The 26,581-nt window shown below is 38.4% G+C and overlaps 1 protein-coding gene across 3 annotated transcripts in view; it reads left to right on the top strand.

Annotated features, from left to right (window-relative positions):
- The window catches only part of AKAP10 (A-kinase anchoring protein 10), a 112,173-nt gene that overhangs the window by 15,164 nt on the left and 70,428 nt on the right, over window positions 1-26,581 (top strand). For all 3 annotated transcript variants that reach the window (XR_005212572.1, XR_005212573.1, XM_037808202.1), the window contains exons 4-11: window positions 2,074-2,628; window positions 10,108-10,206; window positions 18,385-18,469; window positions 19,242-19,365; window positions 20,447-20,583; window positions 22,387-22,531; window positions 24,213-24,386; window positions 26,240-26,349. Coding sequence is in view for 1 of the 3 variants with exons in the window: in XM_037808202.1 (XP_037664130.1) it covers window positions 2,074-2,628; window positions 10,108-10,206; window positions 18,385-18,469; window positions 19,242-19,365; window positions 20,447-20,583; window positions 22,387-22,531; window positions 24,213-24,386; window positions 26,240-26,349 (1,429 nt within the window). In the remaining 2 variants the exon portion in view is untranslated. The remainder of the gene's footprint in view (window positions 1-2,073; window positions 2,629-10,107; window positions 10,207-18,384; window positions 18,470-19,241; window positions 19,366-20,446; window positions 20,584-22,386; window positions 22,532-24,212; window positions 24,387-26,239; window positions 26,350-26,581) is intronic.

Below are 26,581 nucleotides of genomic sequence, written 5' to 3'. Positions count from 1 at the left end.
GCACACCATGTTGGACAGTGCTTCTCTTTCTAAAATCTAGCCATCATATATCTTCACACATAAGCACAATGATGTGAATAGTAAGCATGTGTAAGGCTCTTCATCATAGCTCTGTTTCTGACAGCAAGAAATTAGGAACAGCAATGTCTGTTGATAGAGAGGCAGGCAAATAGTGGCACACCTGTGCTCTGGAAAGCTGTGCAGCCCCTTAAAAGTCTGAAGACAACAAGGAAAAATGTCCAAGACATGTGAAATGAAGAAAGCAGGTCACGTAGCAGTATACATAGTAGGATCCCTGCTATGTTAAAATAACTGCTACTCACTACTCCCCAGAAGAAAAGATACATAGGAGATTGTGGTTTTCTGAGAATCGTACGAACTTCTGTGCTGGTGGAATTGCATGTCATGTCATAAAATGAAAGATTCCTTTATGAACTGGCTTCTAATAAAATTAGTCCCTCTCTGACATCTCTCACCGCTTAACATTTGTGTATATCCAAGGCCAGGGTATCAGAATCTTTGTGGGTCATGAGCCATCACTGCAAACAAAGTGTGTGTTGGTCACACAGTAAAATTACTGTAAGTTTTACTAGATAACCCAGCTGGGGGGAATGTAAAATGGGACAGCCACTCTGAAAAACAGTTCGATGGTTTTTTAATAATGTTAAACATGCAGTTACCATATGACCCAGCAAGTACACTCCTGGGCTTTTATCCCAGAGATATGAAACTTGTGTTTCAAAAACCTGTACATGAATGTTCATAGAAGCTTTATTCATAATAGCCAAAAACTGGATGCCCTTCAGCAGGTGAATGGTTAAACAGACTATAGCACATCCATATCTTGGGATGCGTCTCAGGAATAGAAAGGAGCAAACTACTGATACATGCAGCAACTTGTTTGAAGCTCAACAATTGAAAAATTGCCAATCCCTAAAGCTCGCTACTGTATGATTCCGTTTTTAGAATACTCTTGAAATGGTGAAAATATAGAAATGAAGAACAGATTAGTATTTGCCAGAGGTTAGGGATGGGGATGGGTGTAGTTTTAAAAGGGCAATATGAGGGATCCTTGTGATGTTGAAACTTATGTATCTTGACTGGTGATAAAATTGCATAGAACTAAATATGCACACACACACACAGACAGACACTCGAGCACAAGTAAAACTGGGGAAATCTGAATAAAATTGGTGAGATGTATCAGTGCCAGTTTCATCGATGTGATACTGGACTCTGGTTTTGCAAAATGCTACCATTGAGGGAAATTGGGTACGTGGGATCTCTGTATTATTTCTTACGACTGTATGTGAATCTACCGTTCTCTCAAAATAAAAAGTTTAATTTAAAAACATTTAATTTTAAAAAATTGTAAGTCTTAGAAAATATCAGTATTTCCTGATGTTCATGAAACTGGTGTTGACAGAGATGGCCTAGTGAACATGAAGGGCTTCAGAAGAAAATGAATTGGATAACAAAGAGTTTGGAAGAGCCCTTTGGGAAAAAATTGATGAAGCCTTCAATAAATTTTTTTTTTAAATCTTCTTTATGAGCATGCTTTGAAAGCCAAAAAAAAAAAAAAAGATTTTTTTTTTTTTGTTCAAACAATGAGCTTATGTAATTATAGCCTGTTGTTAAATATGTTAAAATAAACTTATCTTTAGTAAGTTTAGTTTTTTTTCCAGGATAAAATTCCAAAACTACTATTTAAATTATCAGTTATAAACAATGCTGAAAGGTTCCCTGCACCTTTGCCGGAACTTGGTATTATTTTTTGAAAAAGCATCTTGCACTTTGACAGATAAAAATGTCATCTTGTATTAAGATTTCTTTCTTCTTAAGAATTTACTAGGTCTGAATCGACATTAAAAGAGATAGGCTATTGGGTAACTGAGCTTTTAAATGATTTAGATAGTTTGGACATTTGTTGAATTGCTTTGTTTAGAAACCAAAACCGTAGTATTTCTAGTTCTTTAAATTGCTAGGAAGTAAATGACCTCCAGTAGGGCTGTTGTTTAACAGTGACTGAAATTATGTGTTACTGAACTGCTAATTCTGTTGTTTGTCTTTTAGGCAGATCTTGTCTGGATTACCAGACTCAAGAGACCAAATCAAGTCTTTCAAAGACCCTTGAGCAAGTCTTGCACGACACTGTTGTCCTCCCTTATTTCATTCAATTCATGGAACTTCGTAGAATGGAACATTTGGTTAAATTCTGGCTAGAGGCCGAAAGTTTTCACTCTACAACTTGGTCCCGAATAAGAGCACACAGTCTAAATACTGTGAAGCAGAGCTCATTAGCTGAGCCTGTCTCTCCATCTAAAAAGCACGAAAATACAGCGTCTTTTGTAACCGAGTCTCTTGACAAGCGATTGGAGGATTCTAGCTCAGCACAGTTGCTTATGACCCAATCAGAAGGAATTGACCTGAACAATAGAACTAAAAACACTCAGAACCACTTGCTGCTTTCCCAGGAATGTGACAATGGCCATTCTTTCCATCTTGAAACAGCCAGAGCAGGAACTCTTCAAGTTTCCATGGAAAACCAAGAATCCTCCAGACTAATAGTAGCCAGTAGAAGTAGTCCCTCTTCTCCACTAAAGGAATTATCAGGAAAACTAATGAAAAGTAAGTATGTGATTTCCTTCTTTCTCTTTTCTTTTTTTGAAACTAATTCACAATGCAAAACATGAGATAAGAGATCAAAGATAAAAGGATTGGAATAGTTTTCTCCCACAACCACTTGTAAATGTGGGAGGATTTGGGGGAGTGGAGTGGGCTGGAATTTTTATTGGAATTGCATTCAATCTATTGGTTAATTTGGGGATAACTTACATTTACATCTTATTGTATTGAATTTTACAGTCTATGAACTAGGTATGTCCATTTATGTAGGTCTTCCTTAATTTATTTCATTAGCATTGTGAAGTTTATGGCATATAAATTTTGCACATTTGCGTTAGATTTATAACTTTTTTTTTCTTTTGGGTACTATTATAAATGATATTGCTTTTTAAGATTTTGTTTCTAATTTTTCATTGCTAGTATGTAGAAATGATTGATTTTTACATGTTGACCTTGTATTCTGTCTAAACCTTACTAATCTCACTATTTCGAAGAGCTTTTTGTAGATTACGTTGGGATTTTCTGCATAGACAACCATGCTGTCTGTGAATAGGGACAGTTTTGTTTCTTCTTTCCAACTTCTATTCCTTTTCTTTCTTTTTCTTGCCTTATTACACTGAGTAGAACTTTGAGTACCATGTTGATTAGGAGTGGTGAGAGTGCATTTTCTTGTCTTGTTCCCAATCTTGAGGAAATCTTTTGTTACTAAGCACAAAGTTAGCTTTGGGTTTTTAGTAGATGCCCTTTATCAGGTTGAGGAAGTTCCATTCTGTCACTAGTTTGCTGAGTTTTTGTTGTGTGCGTACGTGTGTGTGTGTGTTTTAATTATGAATGGATATTGAATTCTGTGAACTGCTTTTTCTGTGCCAATCGATATGACCTTGTGGCTTTCCTTCTTTTGTGCCTTAAGATGACAGATTACATTGATTGCAGCTTTCAAATACTGAATCAGCCTTACATTCCCAGGATAAGCCCCACTTGGTCGTGGTGTATTGTTCTTTTTACATGTTGCTGGATTTGATGTGTTTATGTCTACAAAGGATGTTGGTCTGTAGTTTTCCTTTCTTATACTACCTTTGTCTGGTTTTGATCTCGTAGGATGAGTTGGGAGGTTTTCTCTCCTATTCTATTTTCTGGAAGAGATTGTGTAGAATTTGGTTTTATTTGTTTATTTTTTTCCAGAATGTTTTAAACTACGGATTCAATTTCTTTATTAGATACAGGACTATTCAAGCTATCTTTTTTTGGGAGGTGGTTTTTGGGAGGTTGTGATTCTCAAGGAATTGTTCGTTTCATCTAAGTTTGTCGAATTTATGGGCATGTAGTTGTGTATGGCATTACCTAAATATCCTTTAAATGCCCCTGGGGTCTTTTGGTAGTATCCTTTCATTCCTGATACTGGTAATTGTGTCTTCTCCCTTTTTTTTTCTTTCAGTCTTATTAGAGATTTATTGATATTTTCAACAGCCAGCCTTTGGTTTAATTGATTTTCTTTGCTGTTTTTGTTTTCAGTTTCACTGATTTTTGTGCTTGTTATTATTTCTTCCCTCCTGCTTTCTTTGGATTCATTTTGCTCTTTTTTCTAGTTTCTTAAGGTGGGACCTTAGATTGCTGTTTTGAGACCTTTGTTTTCTAAAATAAGCATTACGTTTCCTTCTAACTACTGCTTTACCTACATCCCTCATATTTTGATATTTTGAACAGAACAAGAACAAAAATACGTTGTATACAATGTTATAATTTTTGCTTTCAACCTTTCTGCATAGTTTAAAGAATTTAAGAGGAGAAAAATTTCTTTTATGTTTACCCAGCTAATGTTGCTGTTCCCTCATTTCTGAGATTCACAGTTATCATTTCTGTTACCGTTTTGCTTGTATCTTCTAGAGCAAGTCTGTTGGCAAAGAATTTTGTCATTCTTCATTCCAGAATCTCTTTATTTGTCTATCATTCTTGAAGTAATTTTTACTTGATAGAGAATTCTAGGTTGATAGTTCTTTTCTTTTACAACTTTAAAACTGTTTCACTGCCTTTTGGGCTCCATGGTTTCTGATGAGTTTTGGAATCATTATTGCCCTATGTTTAACATGTTTTTCTCTGGGTGTTTTCAAAATATTTCCTCTGTCTTTACTGTTCAGTTGTTTGATTATGGTATCTGAATATGACTTTCTTTGGTTTCCTCCTGTTTGGGGGTCACTGGGCTTCTTGAATCTTACTGTATGTTTTTTTGCCAGATTGTGGAGTTTTCTGCCATTATTTCTTCAAAAATTTTTTTAGCACTGTACATCTTCTTCTCTCCTTCTGGAACTTTAGTTACATGGTTGGTAAATCTTTTGTTATTGTCCTGCAGGACCTGAGGCTCTCTCTACTTTTATTCCAATGTTTTTTCTTTCTGTTGTTTTGATTGGAAAATTTCTGTTCATCTATCCTCACATTCACTGATTCTTTCCTGTCTTTTCCATTCTGCTGTTGAATCATTCCAGTGAAATTACAATTTGGTTATTATGTTTTTTAGTTCTAAAATTTCTTTTGTTTCTTTTTATGTCTTCTGTTTCTCTGCTGAGCCAGTCTTTCCATTTGTTTCAAGAGTCTTGGTCCTTACTTCTTAGAGGAGGGTTAGAACAGCTTCTTTAAAAAAACAACTTTGTTTTATAATCCTAGCATTTGTGTCATCTTGGCCTGACATGTCTGTTGGTTGTCTATTCCTTGTGAGATAATGAGATTTTCTGTTTCTCTGTATCTCAAGGAATTTTAGATAGTATCCTGTACAGTTTGTCTCAGGATCTTTAAATCCTGTAGAAAACGCTGCAAGTTCTGTTTTAGCAAGCCACTGATAGGTAAACGCAGCCTTCTGTGGGCTGCGCTTCCAGTGTCAGTTCTGTTGTCAAAGCCTTTGAATCTTAGCTGCCTGCGCGTCACCCCTGGCCAGTATGCCCCGTCATTCCTTCTCAAAGCCTCGCTCTGCTCTTACGGGGGCCGCTCCATCCATGCCGAGCCCAAGGGTGAGCCTGGGAGACCACACACGATTTCATAAGCTTCTTGAGCTTCCTCCTTTCCTCAAGCTCCCTGACACTTTCTGGCTCCCAGGGGCCCCCGCCTGGTGGCCTGTATGGAAACCTGAGGCTTGTGTTTCCCCGTTCGTCACACTCTCTGCAGCTGTGTCCGTCTCTGGCCACGCAGCAGTAGAGACTCTCCCCTTGCTCGTGGGCCCGCACTTTCTCAGTCAGAGGAGGATTGTCCTCCCTCTCAGCTTTGCCTGCCGGCCTCTGCTGCCATCACCACCACCGCTACTGTGCTGCTGCCCGGGCCTGAGACAGAAGAGAAAGGAAAAAAATGCAATCCCGGGGGGTTCCCCACTCTGTGTGCCCCACAGGAGCCCCCTTTTCTGCTCCTCAGACCAGAAATAAAGACACCTTCCCTTGCAGCCTTTTCTGTCTGCAACCGGTGTGCAGTTTCAGATTTTGGGCTAGCTTTTGAGTACAGGTGAGAAGGTGCTGGAGAAACAAAAATGGGAAACTCGCCGCCAGTGTGGTGGTACTTCAGGTACTGGTTTCTTTTGTCAGTCTGCCTGCTACCACTTGTACGAGAAAAGTACTCGGATGGTTGCTCCCTGCATTCTGTCCAGGCTTCTCGGGTGCATTCTATGGAAGAGAGGGTGGAGAATGCGTACTTCATCTTGACCTACTTGTTAGGATTTTAAATTAAATAAAAAGACATTTTTAATATGGATTTGCTTTTTCTTCTTAAAAAGTAAACACATGAGGAGGATATTGGTTTAATGCCTGCCTGTGGTGGTTCCTATTACGATCACTTCTGGAACCTAGAAATTTCTACCATCTACTCCCCTGTTGGCAGCTCTCATTTTTCACGAAGAGTGGAAAGTATCTTAAATAAACTTTTTATATTTGCATATATCACTGAGAGGTGGCCTAAGGTTTGCTGAACACGTCCTTGTCCTTTACCAGTGAAGGGATTTGTAATGGCTTAAGACCCTTGTATCTAAAAATGGAAAGTAAGAACTGAAAAGCAGTGCATAATTTTTTTTGAGTAACGTTTTTAGGATATACTGGTGTTTTCTACTTCTGTTTAAACAGATACCAAGTTTGATCTTAGGATCCTACCTTATTTAAAGAAGTAGAGGTTAAAATAATTCCCTCTTTGATCAATTTTTTAATTTTGCGCTTTGCTGGTACACACACTTTTTTAGGAATAGGCTTGCATGTTGTGTTCCTTGTGGTGGAGTCTCACTCCCCATATTATTTTATTCTCTGCTTTAAGGCATCTTCATCACAAGACTTCTTCCCTGCTCCCTAAAAAGAATTCCTGATCTCAGGTTTTATCATTAAGATGTTGCTAACAACTTAAAATTATTCTAACAGAAAATGCAGTCGCTGTACTATATGGTAGATTTGATCTTTCAGTAATTGTTTATTAAACACCTATTGTATGTCAGGTCCCATACTAGACACCAAGGATGTAGAGATGAATGGCACAGACTCCAGCTGGGCACTCAGGAAAATTTTTGTCCGTTGTACGACATTTATAGTCTGAAGAATTTCTTTTGTTATTTAACCTTTTATCTTTTATATTTTAATTGCTCATATCTTAATTTGTTACGTTGTGTGCCCCAGAACGATCTTAATTGACATATATTATCATGGCTTTGTCCATAAAATCAGTCATCTGAAATATATCCATTTGAATGAAGTGCTGATGTATCTTAGTTACATGGAAGTATTGGCAAAATTCTGGAGTACTTTTGGACTTTGTCACTCTCTATATTTGTATCACCTCACGTAGTCAGTTGGTATTTTATGTTTGGGGTTTATTGTTTATAAAATTAAAAGACAAAGTCTGAGCCATTTAAAAATTTTTAAACTTTAAAAAAATTGAAATATTAAACTGAGTAGGGTTAAACATCACCCAAATGCTTGGAGGAAAATAATCTGGCCTCACAGGTTCTTAACAGGTAGGAACTTAAAAAATAAAAACAGAATGTTTTAAGCAATTTCTATTTCCATTGTTCTTTTTGTAAAGACTAATTTAAAAATTGGACCAAGGCATTAACTTAGTCTAATATTTATCAGTTAAACGTTAGTGTTGTCTTATTCTTAAATAAATGGAAACTGAGTCTTCTGGATCCAAAAGAAGGGTGTAACCTGGTTATATGTTTCTGAAATGAAATACAGTTAATGTTTTATTTAAGGGTATCAAAAACTTCTTTCAGTGGATTTAATCCTCCAGAAAATGTGCGTTTAGTATCTACACATGTTCTCACTGCATTTGTCTGGGATTGTTAGCTGGTTTTGGTTAATGGAAAAGCAAGCATTTACAAATAATCCAAATTCTCATTTTCAAGGCTTTTTGACGGAAGTTTTCTGCAAAACCAGTGTCCTTGTTCTGATTAATAATTTGCTCATAGCAGCTGCACAGCAAATGTTTGTTGAAAGAGTGGAATTCATTTGGATTATTTTTGTTCCGGTGGAAGACAAAAACAATCCCCCAACGTCTTTGCAAGTGGTCCCTTTCCTCGAGGCCTTATTTGGAGACAGACGGATTCACACCCTCCCCATGCCCGAAACACATCTTTTTACAACTTTGTGTACTGGAGACAGTACTGGCAGTGAAGTCAGACCCGACCTCTAGTCCTGACCCTGCCACTTTCTTGACCTCAAACAAGTCATTCTACTTTTTTGTACATAAATTATCTATAAAAATAGGGATAATGTATATTCTTTAACCCAGAGGTTCTCAAAGTGTGGTTCCCACTCCTGTAGGCGGTCCTGAGACTTTTTCAAGGGGTTTGTGATGTGAAAACCATTTTCCTAAGAATTTGAAGATGCTATTTGTCTTCCTCACTGTGTTGATAAACTGGAATGATGTGAAAGCAGCAGTGGGAACACCTGCCAGCATTAACACCAAACTGTACATGTCATCACTGGATCTTTGACTGCCACATTGCCACAGGAAGAGGAGATGCCAGTTTTACTTGAGAATGTCTTTGGAGCACACATCACATGTGATGACATGGAAGGTACACATAAAGCCCGTCTAATGCATACTGAAGGATAGGCATTGTCTCCAGGAAAACCATGTTTGCAGTTGATTGTCTTGTAAGCTGAATTAGCTGCTTTTTCATGGAATACCATTTTTACTTGAAAGAATGACTACAGACAAACTGTCGTTACTCAGGCTTTAGTACTTAGCAGACATTTTCTTGAAAATGAATGGAGTGAGCCTGGAATATCAAGGAAAAGAACTGACAGTATTTGTTGTCCAGTATTTAAATTCAAGCATTTCAACTGAAAATTAGTATTTTGGAAAACTTCTATCACTACTCTAAGCTATGACAGTTTTAAAGTGTTCTGATGAGATCATTGGTGATATTAACAATGTGATTTTTTTTAACATTGCATGGTGAAAGGCATCAACATTTGAAAGATCTGCATAACCAGTATTTTCCAGATGACTAATGTAAGATGTTATGAAGTCATTCAGGAGTAAAAGTGGGAAATCAAATAGTGAATTTTAGCGTAACATGATATGAGAAGTTCACTGATATTTCATATTCTACATTGTAATTAACTTTTAAGAAACTTTCTCTTAGAGGTTTGGTGTAGTGTCAAAGAGGAAAATAACCATAGTTATCTCAAAAAGCTATTAAAATATTCCTTCTTTTCCCAATTACAAATGTGTGAGACCAGATTTTCTTCATATCCACTTCAGCCAAAATAGCTTATCACAACAGATTGAATTCCGAAGCAGATATGAGAATCCAACAGTTTGCTGATAAGACAGACATGAAAGTTGCAAAAATGTAAATCAATGAATGCCCTCTTCTGATTTTTTTCATTTTGGAAAATAGTTGTTGGATTTTTTTTAGGAAAATAGTTATTTTTCATGAAAAATGTTTGTGTTAACGTCTAACAGGTTTGATGTTGCTAATTTAAAATGAATTAATAGTGTTTTCTCATTTTAAATTTCTAATGCCCACAAATACCTAGAGATACAGTCCACATAAACAAAAGCTCTTTCTGGTCCTCAGTAATTTTAAAGATGCAAAGAAGTCCTGAGACCACATCATTGATTGTTTCAGCCTTCCAGCGTTGTTGGAGGTCACATGAATGACTTCATGTATGTGAAGAAATTTTGCAAAATATTTTAAATGTACATTTAAAACTAATTTTTGAGCTCCTGCTGTTAGTCATATTGCTATACAAGTCCTTTAAGTTGGCACTTTAGAGAAGAGGCATGGAAAGAGAACATGCATAAATAATTGTTTGACTCATAAGGGAGAGAAAAAATTCATGTATAACTCAAACCAGACAATTAAAAAGCAACATTATGGTGGAAACTAGTTTTGTAATAACTATATATGGAGGTGCTTGGACACACAGCAAACAGCCTTGCTATTCTTGAGTATAATTCATTACCGTAGGCCAAGTTACTTTTTGATTTTTGAAGCTGTACCCTTCTTCCTTGCAGGTATAGAACAAGATGCAGTGAATACTTTTACCAAATATATATCTCCAGATGCTGCTAAGCCAATACCAATTACAGAAGCAATGAGAAATGACATCATAGGTAAGCAGTGCTTAAAGAGTTGACTGTTTTTGCTTATTGACTAAACATTTTTTATGAACATGAAATTCAACATGTCTTCTCCTAGTCTGTTTTTGGAATACTTTTTTATAACTTTCTCTTGTACACATTGGACCCAAATTCTTAGACTTTGACCTGAATAGCAGCAAGAACTATAACAGCACACTGTTGAGCACTTAGTATACCAGGTAATTTTCTAAGCGGTTTCCATGGATAAACTCATTTAGTCTTCTGAAGAACCCTGCAGGGTAAATATAGTTGTTATTCGTATTTTATAAATGAAGAAACTGAAATACAGAGAGGTTAAGTAATTTGTTTGAAGTAACACAGCTTAGACATGGCAGAACCAGGCAATCTGTTTCCAAATCTCAAACATTAATTACTGTGCTATATTAGTAGTGTCTTTCAAACTCTGGTTTGGGACCAACTTCCTCCTACCTCCTTCCCATTGACCCTCCCCCCCCAAGTACAAAAAAAGGCTAGAATAGAAAAGTGAAAGTGCTTTACAATGGTAAAAGCAATTATTTCAAGAAATTATCCCTATTATGTATACATGTATGTACTGTATGTGTATACTGGGTCACACAACTGTATTTTTTTCTCTGTTGATCATAGTAAAAAAGTTTCAAAGCTGTTACTATGTTCCATCAGAAAGACTTTGGGTGCGCCTACATTCACAGAAAAGTGGTTCATTTATTCATTTATCAAAAATTCAGTATTTTTTATTTATGAAATAGAGCATTCCCAGCAAATTCCTCTCATTTTGAGGCCCTGTACTAAAAGAGAGCGTTGGCAGGCTAGTTTTGAGAGGTCATAGGAGCTGATGGCTTCCAGCCCTTTCGGTCTTTACTGTAGGTATTTTGCAAACTTGTTATAGACAGCAAAACGCCTTCCAGTCTCAACTGTAGTTCTGAGATTGGCTCACACAGTTTCCAGTGGGCACCTGTTGGCTATTGGGAGAGGGGGTGGAGTTGTCCGTCAGACACTGCCCCAGATGTTCCCTTTTCTTTTCTCCCATGCAGATACCTATAACATATAGATCTTGTTGGTGGTGGTGGTTTGTCCCCATCTGTTTGCTTTTTTTGTTGTTGTTAGAGAAGTTGGAAGTTTATAGAAAAATCATGCATAAAATGCAGAGTTCTCATATCATACCCTATTAACACTTTGCATTAGTGCAGTACATTTGTTGATGAAAGAATATTTTTATAATTTTACTATTAACTATAGTACTTGGTTTACATTACGGTTCACTGTGTTGTATGGTCCTATGGTTTGTTTTTAAATTTTAAATCTACTGGCATATGTACAACCTGGAATTTCTCCTTTTAATCACATTCAAATATATAACTCATTGCTGTTAAATATTATCACAGTGTTGTGCTACCATCAGAGCCGTCCATTTCCAAAACTTTTCCATCACCCCAAATAGAAGGTCTACACAATTTAAGCATTAACTCCTGTTCTGGTTTGTTAAGGCTGCAGGAGTGCAAAATACCAGAAATGAATTTGCCTTTTACAATGGGGTTTCTTAGTTCACAAATTTACACTTCTAAGGCCATGAAAGTGTACAAACTAAGGCATTAACAAGAGGATACCTTCACTGAAGAAAGGCCAATGGCATCCGGAACACCTCTGTCAGCTGGGAAGGCACGTGGCTGGCATCTTCTGGTCCTTTGCTCCTGGATTGCATTGCTTTCAGCTTCTGATTCCAGTGGTCTCGTTAATCATCTACGGCTTCTCACTTAGCTTCTCTGGGGCAAACGCTGGGCTTCATCTCTTAGCTTAGCATCTCCAAATGTCTTTCTTTCTGCATCTTCAAGTGTCTGGGTCTGTATCAGCTCTGAGCTCTCTTCAAAATGTCTCTGCCTTTTGTCCTCTCATAGAGGACACCAGTAAACAAATTAAGACCCACCTTGAATGGGCGAAGTAGCATCCCTGGGGAAATAATCTAATCAAAAGGTCCCACCCACAGTTGGGTGGGTCACGTCTTCATGGAAACAACCTAATCGAAAGATCTCACCTTCAATAAGTCTGCGCCCACAAGATTTGATGTAAAGAACATGGTTTTTCTGGGGTACATAATAGATTCAAACCAACACATTCCACCCCCTGGTCCCCAAAAAGACATGTTCTTTCCGTATGCAAAATACATTCATTCCATTACAGTATCACAAAAGCCTTAAATCATTTCAGTAACAATATTAAGTGCAAAGTCTTATCAAAATCAGTTACAGGCGTGGTTTGTCCTAAGGCAAAATTCCCCTCTGGCTGTGAAACTTAGAACAAGGATCTGCTTCCTGTATAAAGGAGGGATAGTCATAGATAAACATTCCCATTGCCATTGGGAGAAATCAAAAGGAAAACAGGGGTCACAGGACCCAGGCAGTTCCTAAAACCCACAGGGTGGCAAACTCCTTTAGATTTCAAAGTCTGAAAGTCATTTATATAATGACGTTTTATCCTCTGGGCTTGAAAGAGTGGCAGTCCCACCTTTTCCAAAGGCTTACGCCGCAGCCTTGCTTTTTCCAGATGCTGGGGTGATTGCTCCAACATATCCAAGTACTGGGGAGACTACCTTGTTCTCAGCTCCACCCTCCTCAAGCATCGGGGTGGCACCTGGACTCTCAGCCATCTCTGGGGCACACACTCAACCCCTTCAGAACAGTAGGGTGGTGGCTAGGCTCTCCTCAATCCCCAGGGAATGTGCTCCATCATCTTTGAACTCACCGCTTTACATGCGTAGGTGGGTCCACTCTCCTGGCCTGGGGTTTCTTAGCTTCAGACCTTGGCTTCCATGGTTCTGCCTTTGAAGAAATTTTTCCTTCAATCTGTCCCTTTTCTGTCCCGTTTAGTCCAGACTGGCAATGGTTCCATTTATAGAGATCTTGCAAGAAATTTGTTGGCTTGGCATGCATCTTACAGGGGCTAAAACTGTCAGATGATAGGACTTTCCTAAAGTCCTTCCTAGATAACTCCATTTCCAGTCCTGAAATGGCTGGCTGGTCAAATCCTCATGTGGGGTACTATCCTCTGGAGTCTCACTTTCTGGAAGCCCAGAATTTTCCAGACCATCATTTTCTGTTTTCCTTATATCCAGGGGTTCAGTTCTCAGTTTATCTCTTTCCTCTCTCATTTCTCAACTTTGCCAAATTCTGTACTGCTTTAAAACGAGGATTGCCTTTCTTCCAGTTTGCAAAGACACTTTCATCATTTCTGTCTAAGGCCTCATCAGACATATCTTTAGACTCCATATTCCTACCAACAATCTCTTGAAAGCAATCTGGTTCTTTCCTATCAAGCTTCTCACAGTTCTTCCAGAATCTTCCCTTTTCCATTTAAAAAGCCATTCCAAGATGTTTGGTACTTGCAAATTCAGCAGCACCCCACTCTTCTGGTACCAAAATCTGTTCCAGTTTCCTAAAGCTTCCAGAAATGCAATATGCCAGAAATGGATTGGCTTTTATAAAAAAGGTTTATTAGGCTACAAAATTACAGTTCTAAGGCCATAAAAGGGTCCAAACTAAGGTATCAAGAAGAAGATGCCTTCACTAAAGAAAGGACGATGGCATCCAGAACACCTCTGTCAGCTGGGAAGGCATGTGGCTGGCATCTGTTTGTCCTTTGTTCCTGGGTTTCAGCTTTTGATTTCAGTGGCCTTCTCTTTAAGCGTCTGTGGCTTCTCATTTACCTTCCCCGGGGCAGACTCTGGGCTTCATCTCTTAGCATCTTCACGTGTCTGGGTCTTTGTCGGCTCTGAGCTCTCTTCAAAGTGTCTTTGCCTTTTATCATCTCATAGAGGATGCCAGTAAACTAATTAAGACCCACCTTGAATGGGCCTGGTCACATCTCCATTTAAATAATTTAATCAAAAGGTCCCAGCCACAGTAAGTCTACTCAAGATTTGATAAAAAGAACAAGGCTTTTCTGTGCTACATGACAGATTCAAACCAGCACAACTCCCCATTTCCTACCTCCACCCTGGCCCCTGGTAACTTATATTCTAGTTTTTAACTCTGAATTTGCGTATTCCAGTTATTTCATATACATGTGATTATACAATATCGGTCCTTTTGTGTCTGCTTTATTTCACTGAACATGAAGTCTTTAAAGTTCATCCATATTGAAGCATGTATCATTACCTCTTTCCTTTTTATGGCCAAATAATATTCCATTGTATGTATATACCTCATTTTATTTAATCATTCATCAGTTGTTGGGCACCTGGGCTGCTTCCATCTTTTGGCAAAGTTCCATCTATAAACATTGGTGTGCAAATGCCTGTTCAAGTCTTTGCTTTCAGTCCTTTCGGGTATATTCCTAGGAATGAAATGCTAGGTCGTATGGTAATTCTATTCTTAACTTTCTGAGGAACCGCCATATTGTCTTCCACAGTGGCTGCACCATTTTACATTCCTGCTGATATGAACGAGTGTTCCTGTTTCTCCAACATTTTTAGTTTTCTTTTTTAATAGTAACCCTGCTAATGGGTGTGAAATGGTATCTCTTTGTGGTTTCGATTTGCATTTCCGTAATGGCTAATGATATTGAGCATCTGTTCGGGTGCTCTTTGGCCATTTGAATATCTGCCTTGGGGAAATGGCTATCATAGTCTTTTGCCCATTTTTAAATTGGGTTATTTGTCTTTTTGTTGTCAAATTGTAGGATTTCATTGCATATTTTGCATATGAAACACTAATTAGATATGTGGTTTCTAAATATTTTTTCCCATTGTCTAGGCTGCTGTTTTACTTTCATGATAAACAACTTGATGCTCTGAAGTTTTTAATTTTGAGGAGGTCCCATTTATCTATTTATTTTATTTTATTATTTGTGCTTTGGGTATAAAGTCTAAGAAACCATTGCCCAGCACAGGCTTCTGAAGATGCTTCCCCATGTTTTCTTCTAGGAGTTTTAAAGTTCTGGCTCTTATATTTAGGTCTTTCAGCCATTTTGAATTGATTTTTTTATATCATGTGAGGTAAGGATCCACCTTCATTCTTTTGCATATGGATACCCACTTTTCCCATCACCATTTGTTTAAGAGACTGTTGTTTCCCAATTGAGTAAACTTGGCACCCTTCGCAAAAATTAGTTGGCCATAAATGTGAGGGTTGATTTCTGAACTTTCAATTCAATTCCTTTGGTCTGTATGTCTGTCCTTGTGTCAGTACTATGCTGTTTTGATTACTGTAGGTTTGTTCTAAGGTTTAAGATTGGGAATTGTGTGTCTTCCAACTTTGTTCTTCTTTTTCAAGATGGCTTTGGCTTTTTGGAGTCCCTTACCCTTCCACATAAGTTTGATGATTGGCTTCTCTAATTCTGCAAAGAAGGCTTTTGGAGTTTTGATTGAGATTGCTTAAATTGCTTTGGGTAGAATTGACATCTTAACAGAATCGAGTCTTCCAATCCATGAACATGGAATGTCCTTCCGTTTATTTAGACTGCCTTTGATTTCTTTAGCAATGGTTTTCTGTGTACAAGTCCTTTACATCCTTGGTTAGATTTATTCCTAGATACTTGATTCTTTCAGTTGCTGTTAGTTAATGGAATTTCCCACTATCCCCAACATCTTCCACAAATCCTTGAAATGTTAGGCTTTAAAAAGATTTCAGAGGCGCCACTGACAGAATTTGCTGGTGATTTGGAAGTAATGTAAGAGGAAAAAGGAATCAAACATGACTCCAGTTTTTTTGTTTGTTTTTGTTTTTTTTAACTTATTGGCTAGAAGAGTGGAGTTGCCTTTTTATAAGATGAGGAAGATTGTGGGAGTAACAGTGTATGCGGAAATCAGAAGCTTGGTTTTAGACATGCAAATGGCGAATGTTTAGTTGGACACCTAAGATAGGAGCTGATGAGGAAGGCCCAGGTTGGAGGTGTGTGTGGGAGTCATCCGCCATGAGACTGGATGAGGTTATCCTGGGAGTGAGCGGACTGAGGGAGGATAAGAGGACTAAGGCCTGAGATCTGGGGCATCCCTAGCATTTAGAAGTCTGGCAGTTGAGGAAGAACTAGCAAAGGAGACTTAGAGCAAGAGAATAGTTTTTCTGGAAGTCAAGTGAAAAAAAAGGAGAGGTTAAGTGAAGCTGATAGATAAGTAAGATGAAGACCAGGGGTTGAATGGATTTGGCGATCCAGTGGGCATTAGACATCTTATTACAATTGGCTGTTCCAGACACAAACCTGATTGGAGGAGTCAAGAGAGAGACTAGGGGGAGACGTGGGGACAGCAAGTATAGACAACTCCTAGGGGCATTTTGCCCTAAGGATGAGCTGGAAAGGGCTGCTTAGTCAAAGGATGGTGTTTTTTGTTTGTTTGCGTTTTAAGGTGAGAGATGTTTAGCATACAAACACCTGTCTGTATGCTGATAAGAATTAGGCAGTAGAGAAGGAAATGTTGAAGTAGGAGAGAGGGGACAGATTGAAGAGAGAGAAGGGACAGGTGCTGGAGGAGGCAAAAGAAATGGGTGAATTTGATTGAAAGGGATTGTTTAAGTCATATGCCACTGATTAACACTACAGATATGTAAGTTCTTGCATGAACTACTATACTACAAATGTATGATGCTTGTACAGAGTTAATAATAGACTGGTATATGGGGAAAAATTGCCTCTTACAAGCTACGGACTGTATTTAACAGTAATACCTTAATATTCTTTCAACAACAATAACGGGTGTACCATACCAATATTAGGGGTCAATAATAGGAGAGGGATAAGGGGTATGGGGTGTTTTGGGTTTTCCTTTTTTTGTGTGTCTGTTACTTTTCTCTTTGGAGCAATTAAAATTGTCTAAAATTGAGTGTGATAATGATTGCACACCTAATGACAATACTGTGAGACATTGATTGTATACTTTGGATGGAATATATGGTATGTGAATATATCTCAATAAAATCTGCATATTCAAAGAGAGAGAGAGAGACAGAGATGGGATCCAGGGCTCTTAAAGAGAGGGCTCAAGTAGGAGTGAGCCTGGTCCATCTGCATAACAGGAGACAAAGAAGACTGTGTGGGGAAACAGGCAGGTGAGGCAGGAGATGTGGTAGGTGGTGATGGAAATAATTTCCTGATGGCTTCTGTGTCCTTAGTGAAGTGGGATGCAAAACCATCAGCGAAGAAAATAGAAGACATTTAAGGAGAGAGAAGGTATGCTATGTTTTGTCCAGGAGAGCATGAGAGTAACTGGACCAGGGAAGTGTATTGTGATCCTTGGGTTTCGTTAAGGTTCCACTAAGGTCGTGAACTTAAAGTGAAGCCATTCATCAGGGTTGGATGGGTTTTTTCCAGCCACGTTTAGCAGCTAGTGAAACAGCTTATTGATGTGCTGCAATTTGTTTGGACAGTTTACTCTCTTAGGACATTAGATAGTTTAAAATTTCTACCAAGGAACATTTTGATGAACTATCTTAATAGGTAAATCTTTTCATAAATCCATGAATCTTCAGGTTACAATCCTAGGAATAGAATTGTTGATTCAAAGGGTATGTGAATTTTTAAAACTTCTGCTAGAAACTGCCCAATTGCTCTCCAAAAGGTGATGATGCACTGACTTACACTCCTGCTAGCATTAGTGTCAGTGCTTCCGTGCCCTTGCACAGCCATGTTTATTTATTAAACAACTAAGTGTGTATATTATTACGACTCTTGTGCTGATTTACTACATAAAAGGTGTGGTGCCTCCTTATTCTAATCTGTATTTATATTTATTTTATTACTAATGAGCACATGTACCTTTTTGTATTGGCCATTTTATGTTTTTTCTTTGGGGAATTGCCTTTTCATTTTCTTTGTTCATTTTTCCTTTGGGGGCATTTTGTTAATTCGTAACAGCTTTTGTTATAATAATGATGACAACCTTTTAACTGTCATATGTACTGCAGTTGTTTTTTTTTTACCCCAGTTTGCCTTTTCATTTTGTTTTGGGGCTGTTTTTAATGTGTAGACGTTTGTTTTATGTTGTTAAAAGTTTTGATTTCTGCTTCTGCATGTTTGCTTAGAAAGACCTTCCCAACCTCAAGATCAGCTGTTCACATGTATTTCTTCTGGTTCTGCTTAAAACTTTGTAATTTATATGCCCTTAATGTTAATTACTAATTTGATTCACAGATGTGTCTAGCATGAATTTACTAAAAATTTAACCATTTGTCATTTCTTTTGCAGCAAAGATTTGTGGAGAAGATGGACAGGTGGATCCCAACTGTTTTGTTTTGGCACAGTCCATAGTCTTTAGTGCAATGGAGCAAGAGTAAGTTAAATTCAAACTTCCACAGTTTGCATTCTTGGGAATTTGGGTTCAGTGTTAGGAATGGCTGTCACTAAACTAAAAACCAAGTGTCTTTGAAGATTTGTGTTTTGAATGTTTACAAGCTCATAATCTACGATTATCTTGGTTATTGACTTCTTTTAAATGTTAATTATATGAGCTCTATTAAAAGAAAAATGGTTTTCCATTTTTAAGGAAGAACTCTTTTCATGTTAGAAGACTTTGTTTTTAATTCTGAAGTCATGTGGAGGGAGCGATTATGACTGTCGCATGACTCTGAGAGTTGGCTTCGTTAAACAATGCGTGTCTTCAGATGGAGATCCTAATTGGTCACAGCACAATCTACAGTTAATGAATGCTGTATTGTTAAATCCAGCATTCCAGAGTTTGAATTTTTAGATTACTCCTGCATGCTCTAATCGTTCATTCAACATTTATTAAAAGAGTACTCTGTGGAATGCACAGTACAACATGGTCCCTGTCTCGAAGGAAGTTACAGCCCAATAAGAGCAAGAGGGCATGTTCTTTGGTTCCTGTAATATGAGGTAGCACGTGTTGTGTATCGGGAGAGCTAGGAAGTCAAGAGGAAGTGGCGTATTCCTTCGGGTGGAGGAGTCAGGATGGCATCATGGACACAAAGCAGTGTTGACCTCAGCCTTCCAGATGCAACAGGGAGCGTAATGGAGAGTGGTGTTCCCGATGCAGCTCTTTCCTTGGTCGTTCCCTCACGTTCTCCCTTTTTGTCCATGTGCAGGCACTTTAGTGAGTTTCTGCGAAGTCACCATTTCTGTAAATACCAGATTGATGTGCTGACCAGTGGAACTGTTTACTTGGCTGACATTCTCTTCTGTGAGTCAGCCCTCTTTTACTTCTCTGAGGTAAAGTCTGTGTTTCCTTTCACCCTCTAATAGAGCATTCCAGCCCCTAAACTTCACTGCTGGGGCCCTGTCGGTAGAAAATAACAGAGGAGAGACCAATCTTTTCCAGAAAGATCAGTTGCATTTCATTAATTTTATTATGGTTTTAAGTTTCATCTAAAGGCAAGCATACTTTAATGGCATACTAGTCAAGTTAAAGAGAACATGAAAATTCGGTGTTAAACTAACTCTGACATTGAAAAACTTAAACAGCTTATAAGAGAAAGCATGATTTTAATTAATTGTAGCTGTTTTAAAACCACAGAATCTGATACTTGAGGCCAGTGCACAAGTATTTGCAGACTAGTCTCCAGAAGAGAAAAAAAAAAGTCGTTAATTTTTCCCTACTGTTTTCCTTTGTTTTTACTTTAGCTGCTTGATAAGATTGCCCAAGGAAGCTTTTGCCAGAGGCAATGAGTTTATTAATGTCTTTGAGGCATGCAGTTTAGTGTAATGGTAACTAGCCTTCAGCAGTTGAAAATCCTTTGCTGCCACGTAGATGACTACTAAGTAGGAATGAAGAGGATGCCCAATCTCACAAAGCAGTAACTTAAACAGACACTTGGATTCTGCCTCTTTACAAATGCACAGTTGTTCAGCAATTTGTTTTTCCACTTTCTCTCTTTGCCATAATTTTAAATCAGCATTCATTCAGGCTCATACAGCCACCTGAGAAGATGTAAATGACCAGGTATAAAACATTTGGTCTGGTTAAGAGCTCTTTGTCTGTTTGCCAATGAGGAACCACCAACCCATCTCCACTAACCCATCTTTAGTATAATTTTTACTCCAGTTCTCTAAAGTTTGCATCCAGCTGTGTCTTGGTTATTTTTTGTTTGTTTGTTTTTTGGTTTTTCCCCCAAGAGAATATTTTTAAACTTATAAATCGCAAATGACTGAGTTCCTAACTGACGTTAACTGAACAGGCTTATCTCTTTTGCTTATACATCCTGTATTTTAATACTTGGAGCTGACAGATTAAAGATGGTGAGAGAAATGTGTTTATATTCTTATTTTCCTCTTTTGTATTTTTTTTTCCTAGTACATGGAAAAAGAGGATGCGGTGAACATCTTACAGTTCTGGTTGGCAGCTGATAACTTCCAGTCTCAGCTTGCTGCCAAAAAGGGCCAGTATGATGGACAGGAGGCGCAGAACGATGCCATGATTTTATATGACAGGTGACAGCAAAATTAACTACTAAATGAGTAATAGTTTTTCATTTAGCTTTTACTGAAAATGAGAGGGAAGAAAATCTTTCAGTGAGCAGAAGTGAAAACCTGGTAAGGCAGATGATAGGGAATATGGCTGTCTCTAACATATATCTTGCTACTTTTCATTTAACTTTTCTTATTCTGTAAAGAACAGTAATGTGGTATCCACAAGCAAGTGTTAGGGAGTAGAATGGAGTAGGAAGTATCCTTGGAACCTTGGAGGTGAAAGAGAGCCGAGAGTATCCAGGCTACTAGATCCTGAATGTTGTCTCCAGGCTCCGGCCGGCTGGCTGTTCGAGAATCGCCTGGGGAGTTTGGTAAACTTAGGTTTCCAGTCCTGGTTTCTGAGAGCTTCTGATTCATCAGGTTTGAGATGTGACCCAGGAATCTATTTTTAGAAGACCCTACAGATAATTCTAATGGATAGCCAAGTGAGGGATCTGGTCTGATTTTCCCATTTTACTGAGAAGGAAATTAAGGCCCAAAAAGGTGATAACTTTCTCAAAGTCACAGAGCAAGTTAGTGGCAGAACTTGGACTAGAATGCAGTTCCTACTGTTCTCTCCAATGTTTATTCTAAAAGAATGTGTTCACGGAAAACGTTATGTAAGATACTACATAAGAAATTACTATATGGACATTGAGGTAGCAAGAGTTTACATTTAGAAATTTGGTCCAGGGTGCTGGCAAATTAAAATCATGGAGGCATGTCTACTAACTGATCGGTTACGAGATGGGAGACTCACTGTTTAGTTGTGAAAACTCTGATAGCAAGAGAGAAGAGTTTTCATTCTGCTGGTACAGAATAGTGGCAGGAGTAAGTTCCCGGCTGGAGCTTGATAGCCACTTAGAGCAAACACCCTGTTTCCCATTTCATATTGGTAGCCCTTTTTCAGTGATGATCGCTGGGGGCAGCCCTCTGGCACCACCATTTTGCAAGTTCATTATGCCAAATTTGACTTTGCCAAATCCCTACTTGTATATGTTTTATTTGTGTCTTACTTATGGGGTTATCACCATCATGCCTCATCAGCTGTTCTGTATTTCTGTTGTAGACAGAAGACAGAAGCCTCTAGACTGCTTGAAAGAATGCATATACTGGTGTTTTTTTTCCTGCTTTCAATACTTCTCTTTATATACCTCATAATCAGCTTACCAAAACACTAGTTGTATTATATCCCATCAAGTTAGAAATCTTTGAGTTATCATTGATTATTCCCCACACCAGATCATCAGCAGGCCCTATTAGTTCTATCCAAACCCATCAAATCCATCCACTTCATCCTTAGTGCCATTTTGTTTTGAATTCCCTTGTGTTATTGCATGTCCCTCATCGTTAGTGCTTGGTATGACTGTGTATTCTTACTGTGCCCTGTGCATAGGTCTTTTCTCCTGTCTCTCCAGGGTAAATGACTGTGTCTTTCCTTCCTGTAAATCCATGTCATCTGCCAAATCCTGAAGAGAGAATAGGTGCCCATTAAATATGCGTGATGGTTGGTTTCTTTGCCTCCATTGCTGCCTGACCTTCACACTCGTACACAGCAGGGTTGGCTGGGTGAGAACTAAGGGTGGTGGAAGGCAGGCAGGGAGGTAGAAGATTGACCCAGATATCCCTGGGGAAGTGGGAAGGCCCGTCACCAGCCAACACTGTGGTTCCAGGTCTGCAGGCTGAGTCGAGGGGCCTCACAAAAGATTGTCTGGTCCAGGTGCCAGAAGTTGCTTACACTTGCTGTGGAATTTGGGTTTTACTTTAGCTGTCTTTCTACCATAGATACTTCTCCCTCCAAGCCACACATCCTCTTGGATTTGATGATGTGGTCCGATTAGAAATTGAATCCAATATCTGCAGGGAAGGTGGGCCACTCCCTAACTGTTTCACAACTCCGTTACGTCAGGCCTGGACCACCATGGAGAAGGTAATCAAGGATTTCAGAATTGTTTATCTGCAAGAGGTCTTTACTGGTGGAACCCAGAGATGTATCCTCATACTACAAAAATGTAATACGGGAAAATCCAACAGAAAGAGCAGTGGGGAAGAGTGATTAAGAACAAAGGCTTTTGAATTTGACTTGGCTATATATTAATCATGACCTTTATTAGCAGTTACTGAAATTCACTATTGCCGTTTTCCACTTCTGTAAAATGAAGATAATATGGATACTTACTTCAGAGTTACTTGGAGGATTAAAATGAGGTGATGTGTATAAAGTGCTTGTTACATCTTTTTAGAAAACTGGATAGGGTGATGCAAAGCCAGCTTCAGAATGATCCAAATATTTCACCAGTATCTGTCAACAGGGTTGAAAAACAAGTTTTTGTGTTTCATGATCACTTACAAGATACAGTAGTAGCTTATTTCTAATGAAAGTGTTGCATTTCATGAATGGTTTATTTTTCTAACTAGAGCACATTTTACCAGGAATTGCACAGAACACAAGCCCATGAAATTGTGAGGTGCACAAATACAATACCATACACAAAACTGAATCCAAGGATGAAAGTTACATTCAAAATCAAATCATTGCAGAGGTAGTAGTAAACAGAATGGAGTATCACCTATTACCCAGGGATAATAATGTTTTCATGAGTAAAATTAAAATCTTTCTGATTCTAAAGGTCCAGATTTGTATCATATAAAGAATGTGGACTTTTTGTTTAATAAAGAGAAGTAAAATATAGTGAAAAACAAAAATATTTGTTACTAAGTGTGTGTATGTAAAGGACTTAGACTGATTTTAAGAACAACACCAAGACCCTAGTAGATCAATGGGAAAAGGACAGGGATAAATTTAACAAATACTTGAGTATTTACATGCTAAGTATGGGTGGTAGAATGGTGAACACAGAAACATGGTGTCTGCCCTCCTGAGGCTTAGTGTGTAAAGGAAGGCACATATTAAATGTGGACTGTTAAATACAGACATAAATATTTACGATTAGACTAACTGCAGTGAAGGAAAAGCTTGTAAGAGGAAACACAGATAATAAACATGAACTTGTTCAGCATCATTGATAATTTTTAGATGCAAAAAGACATGAATGGACTGTTAGATATTTAACAAAGATAGAAAAAACACAACCCAGTGTTGGAAATCTTGGGTGGAAGAAGGTACCTTGATGTATTCCTAGTGATACAAATTGATAACATGCCTTTTTTTGAAGGTTATATTGGCCATGTATATCAGAACTAAAATGTTCCTACTATTTAACGCAGTAATCACACTCCTGGTAATTTATCTTAAGGAAATAAGTTCAAAAGTAAAAACTGATATATGTACAAAGACTTTAATATTTATAACAAACCAGAAAAATCTAGTTTCCCATTATATCCATTCCATGGACTGTTTCATCATCACTAAGAAGTTTAATGTCAAGGCTATGTAATAGTTTCATGACAAGTGTTTTGAAAAAAAAATTGCATGCACTATTATTTTAGTTACAGTGTAAACTGTGTGCAAGGGGCTAATACTTGGAGTATAACGAGAACTGAGAATATTTGTGCTAGCTGGGAGAATTGCAGGTAAAAATTGTTTTAAAAGATATTTTTAGTTGTAGCTGATTTCAACTTTACAAAATAATTTTTGTCCTCTCCTGCAGGTCTTTTTGCCCGGCTTTTTATCCAGCAATCTTTATTATAAATATTTGAATGATCTCATCTACTCGGTGCGTGGAGACGACTTCCTGGGAGGGAGTGTTCCCCTGTCTGCCCAGGGCTCTGCTGGGCCCCCTGACGAGTCGCACCCGGGCGGCCCCGACAGCTCTGCTTCCCAGGTACCGACCGGCTCGCGTTGCCGGGAGGAGAGAAGGCGTCCTGGTCCTTGCCCTCACATCCCAGTAACAGACCCCACTGGTGCGTTTTCAGTTGTGGAAACCAAGGAGAACTAAAAGTGGCCTGTGCACCGTACGTTCTGATCGAAGCTTCTGCGGTGCAGTGTCTGTTCCGCACTGCCCTTGAGGCCATCGTTCTGTTGTTTGTTGCGCTCAGTGATCTGGTAATAAGGGATACATCTACACCTGCTGAACCGCCCTTGGGGTGAAATTTTAAAGCTAGATTTGGGGTGCCTTTTTTATGAAAGAATAAATGAGTGAACTCAATCTTAATTTTGTATTCACTGAAGAGCTTTTAATTTTGTTTTGAACTGTAGTACCACATTGGATGTTTCCTGAGCCTTTTTTTTGTTTTTCATGTATCAAACCTTATCTTACCTTCTCTGGTGTTCCCAAAAATCACAAGAAGTGGATTATCCCCAAGACAAGGGACATTAGGAAGGTAACTGATTTTATGAATGTCACAGTGAGTGGTAGAGGCAGAACTATATTCGCCATCTAGTGTTCTAAACCGTAAGTCCAATTATTCTAGTATAGTACTTTTCTCATCACTGTTGACAAAGAGGGGAAAATGACACTGAGTTTTTGGATACTGGGTCTTAGAATACCTGCCTTAAATTACGAGAGTACTGTCATCAGCTGGGCTCTCGTGAATACCTGTTAAGCTCACACAGGAGGTGAACTCCGAGCTTGGGTACCATTTTGTTTTCTGGTGTAGATTAGCGCATCTTGTTTTCTTTTGGGGTTGTCTGGGTATCCAGGTAACAATGGCCTCAGAGGGTGAGTTTGAGATGTATTCCCTCCTCCCTGCTGCCTCTTTATTTTTAATGAATTTACTCAGCAAGTATTTATCAAACATCAATTCTGAGCCAGTGGTTGTGCTAGCCTTTTTTATTTTTTCAATTTTTAACGTATATACAAACTAAAATTTCCTGTGTTAACCACTTGCAAGTGTACAGTTCAGTGGCATTAATCACATTCACAGTGTTGTGATACCATCACCTTTTCCTTTTTGGTTTGGCAGTGTATCTTGGAGATTGTTCCTTCTCAGCACGTAAAGAGAGCCCTCTTTTTTCCCGTTATAGAGGGTTCTATAGGTGGCTGCGGATGATACATTTCATTTACTTAACCTATCCTTTAGCCATGAACACGAAGCTCGTTCCTGTCTTTTCCTAAAACACGTTCCTGCTGTGAGTCTTATCTTTTTGCATAAGTATGAGTCTGTCTGTAATTGAATTTTTAAAAGTGACTTTCTGAGTCAACCCATGGGTCTTTTTTTCACATAAATAACAATTCTGACCTGCTTTTTTGTGTGTGGGGAGTGGGGAGTAGAATGCTGGAGGGGAACTTCCTACACTCATCTAGCTAGTCATTTTGGAAAGGCTTCTTTAGCTTCCTTTTTTGTCAGATGGCATCACTGAGGAACAAAATCACTCATTTTTGTCCTGTAAAAGTTGGACTTTAGATTTATTAACCAAGATCCTTGGATGGGAGGGAGTTTGGCACACTTGGGAATAGAATGCCTCTGAAGACAGCATGTTTGTCGGAACGTAAATCATTAAGAAAACGAACGGATCTGGCATATGTTTTAACATATGTTTTTCTCCTGTAGTTATGTCTTGAGATTATATTACAGAATCATTGCACTTCATCATCTCAGTAGCGATGGCGTTGAGTGAAAATTATGTGCATTTCTGAAAACTGATGAAAAATTTGTGTAGATCTGTCATATTCCAAAGCCAGGACTAGTTTGTTTCCTGAGTAGTATACTATTAATATTTACAATTTTTTTGTAGTCCAGTGTGAAAAAAGCCAGTGTGAAAATCCTGAAAAATTTTGATGAAGCGATAATTGTAGATGCTGCAAGTCTGGATCCCGAATCATTGTATCAGCGGACATATGCAGGGTAAGGTTGGAGCACGTCTAGAACTTTTACAAGGGGAGATAATTTTGCACCTTTTTATTTTTTAATTTGGCCCTTGAATCTACTGAAAGTCTTTGGTGTGGCTGGCACATTTCCTTGGAGTGTGCAACATAGCAAGGTTATTAAGAGTGATGCCTCCGGAGTGACTCACCTGCGTTTTGATCTTGGCTCTGCCACCCATTGCCAAGCCACTTGCCCTCCATCTCCATTTCTT

Source organism: Choloepus didactylus, chromosome 18 (assembly GCF_015220235.1).
Source record: "Choloepus didactylus isolate mChoDid1 chromosome 18, mChoDid1.pri, whole genome shotgun sequence".
NCBI classification, from domain to species: Eukaryota; Metazoa; Chordata; class Mammalia; order Pilosa; family Megalonychidae; genus Choloepus; species Choloepus didactylus.
This window is presented reverse-complemented; position numbering and strand designations above follow the sequence as displayed.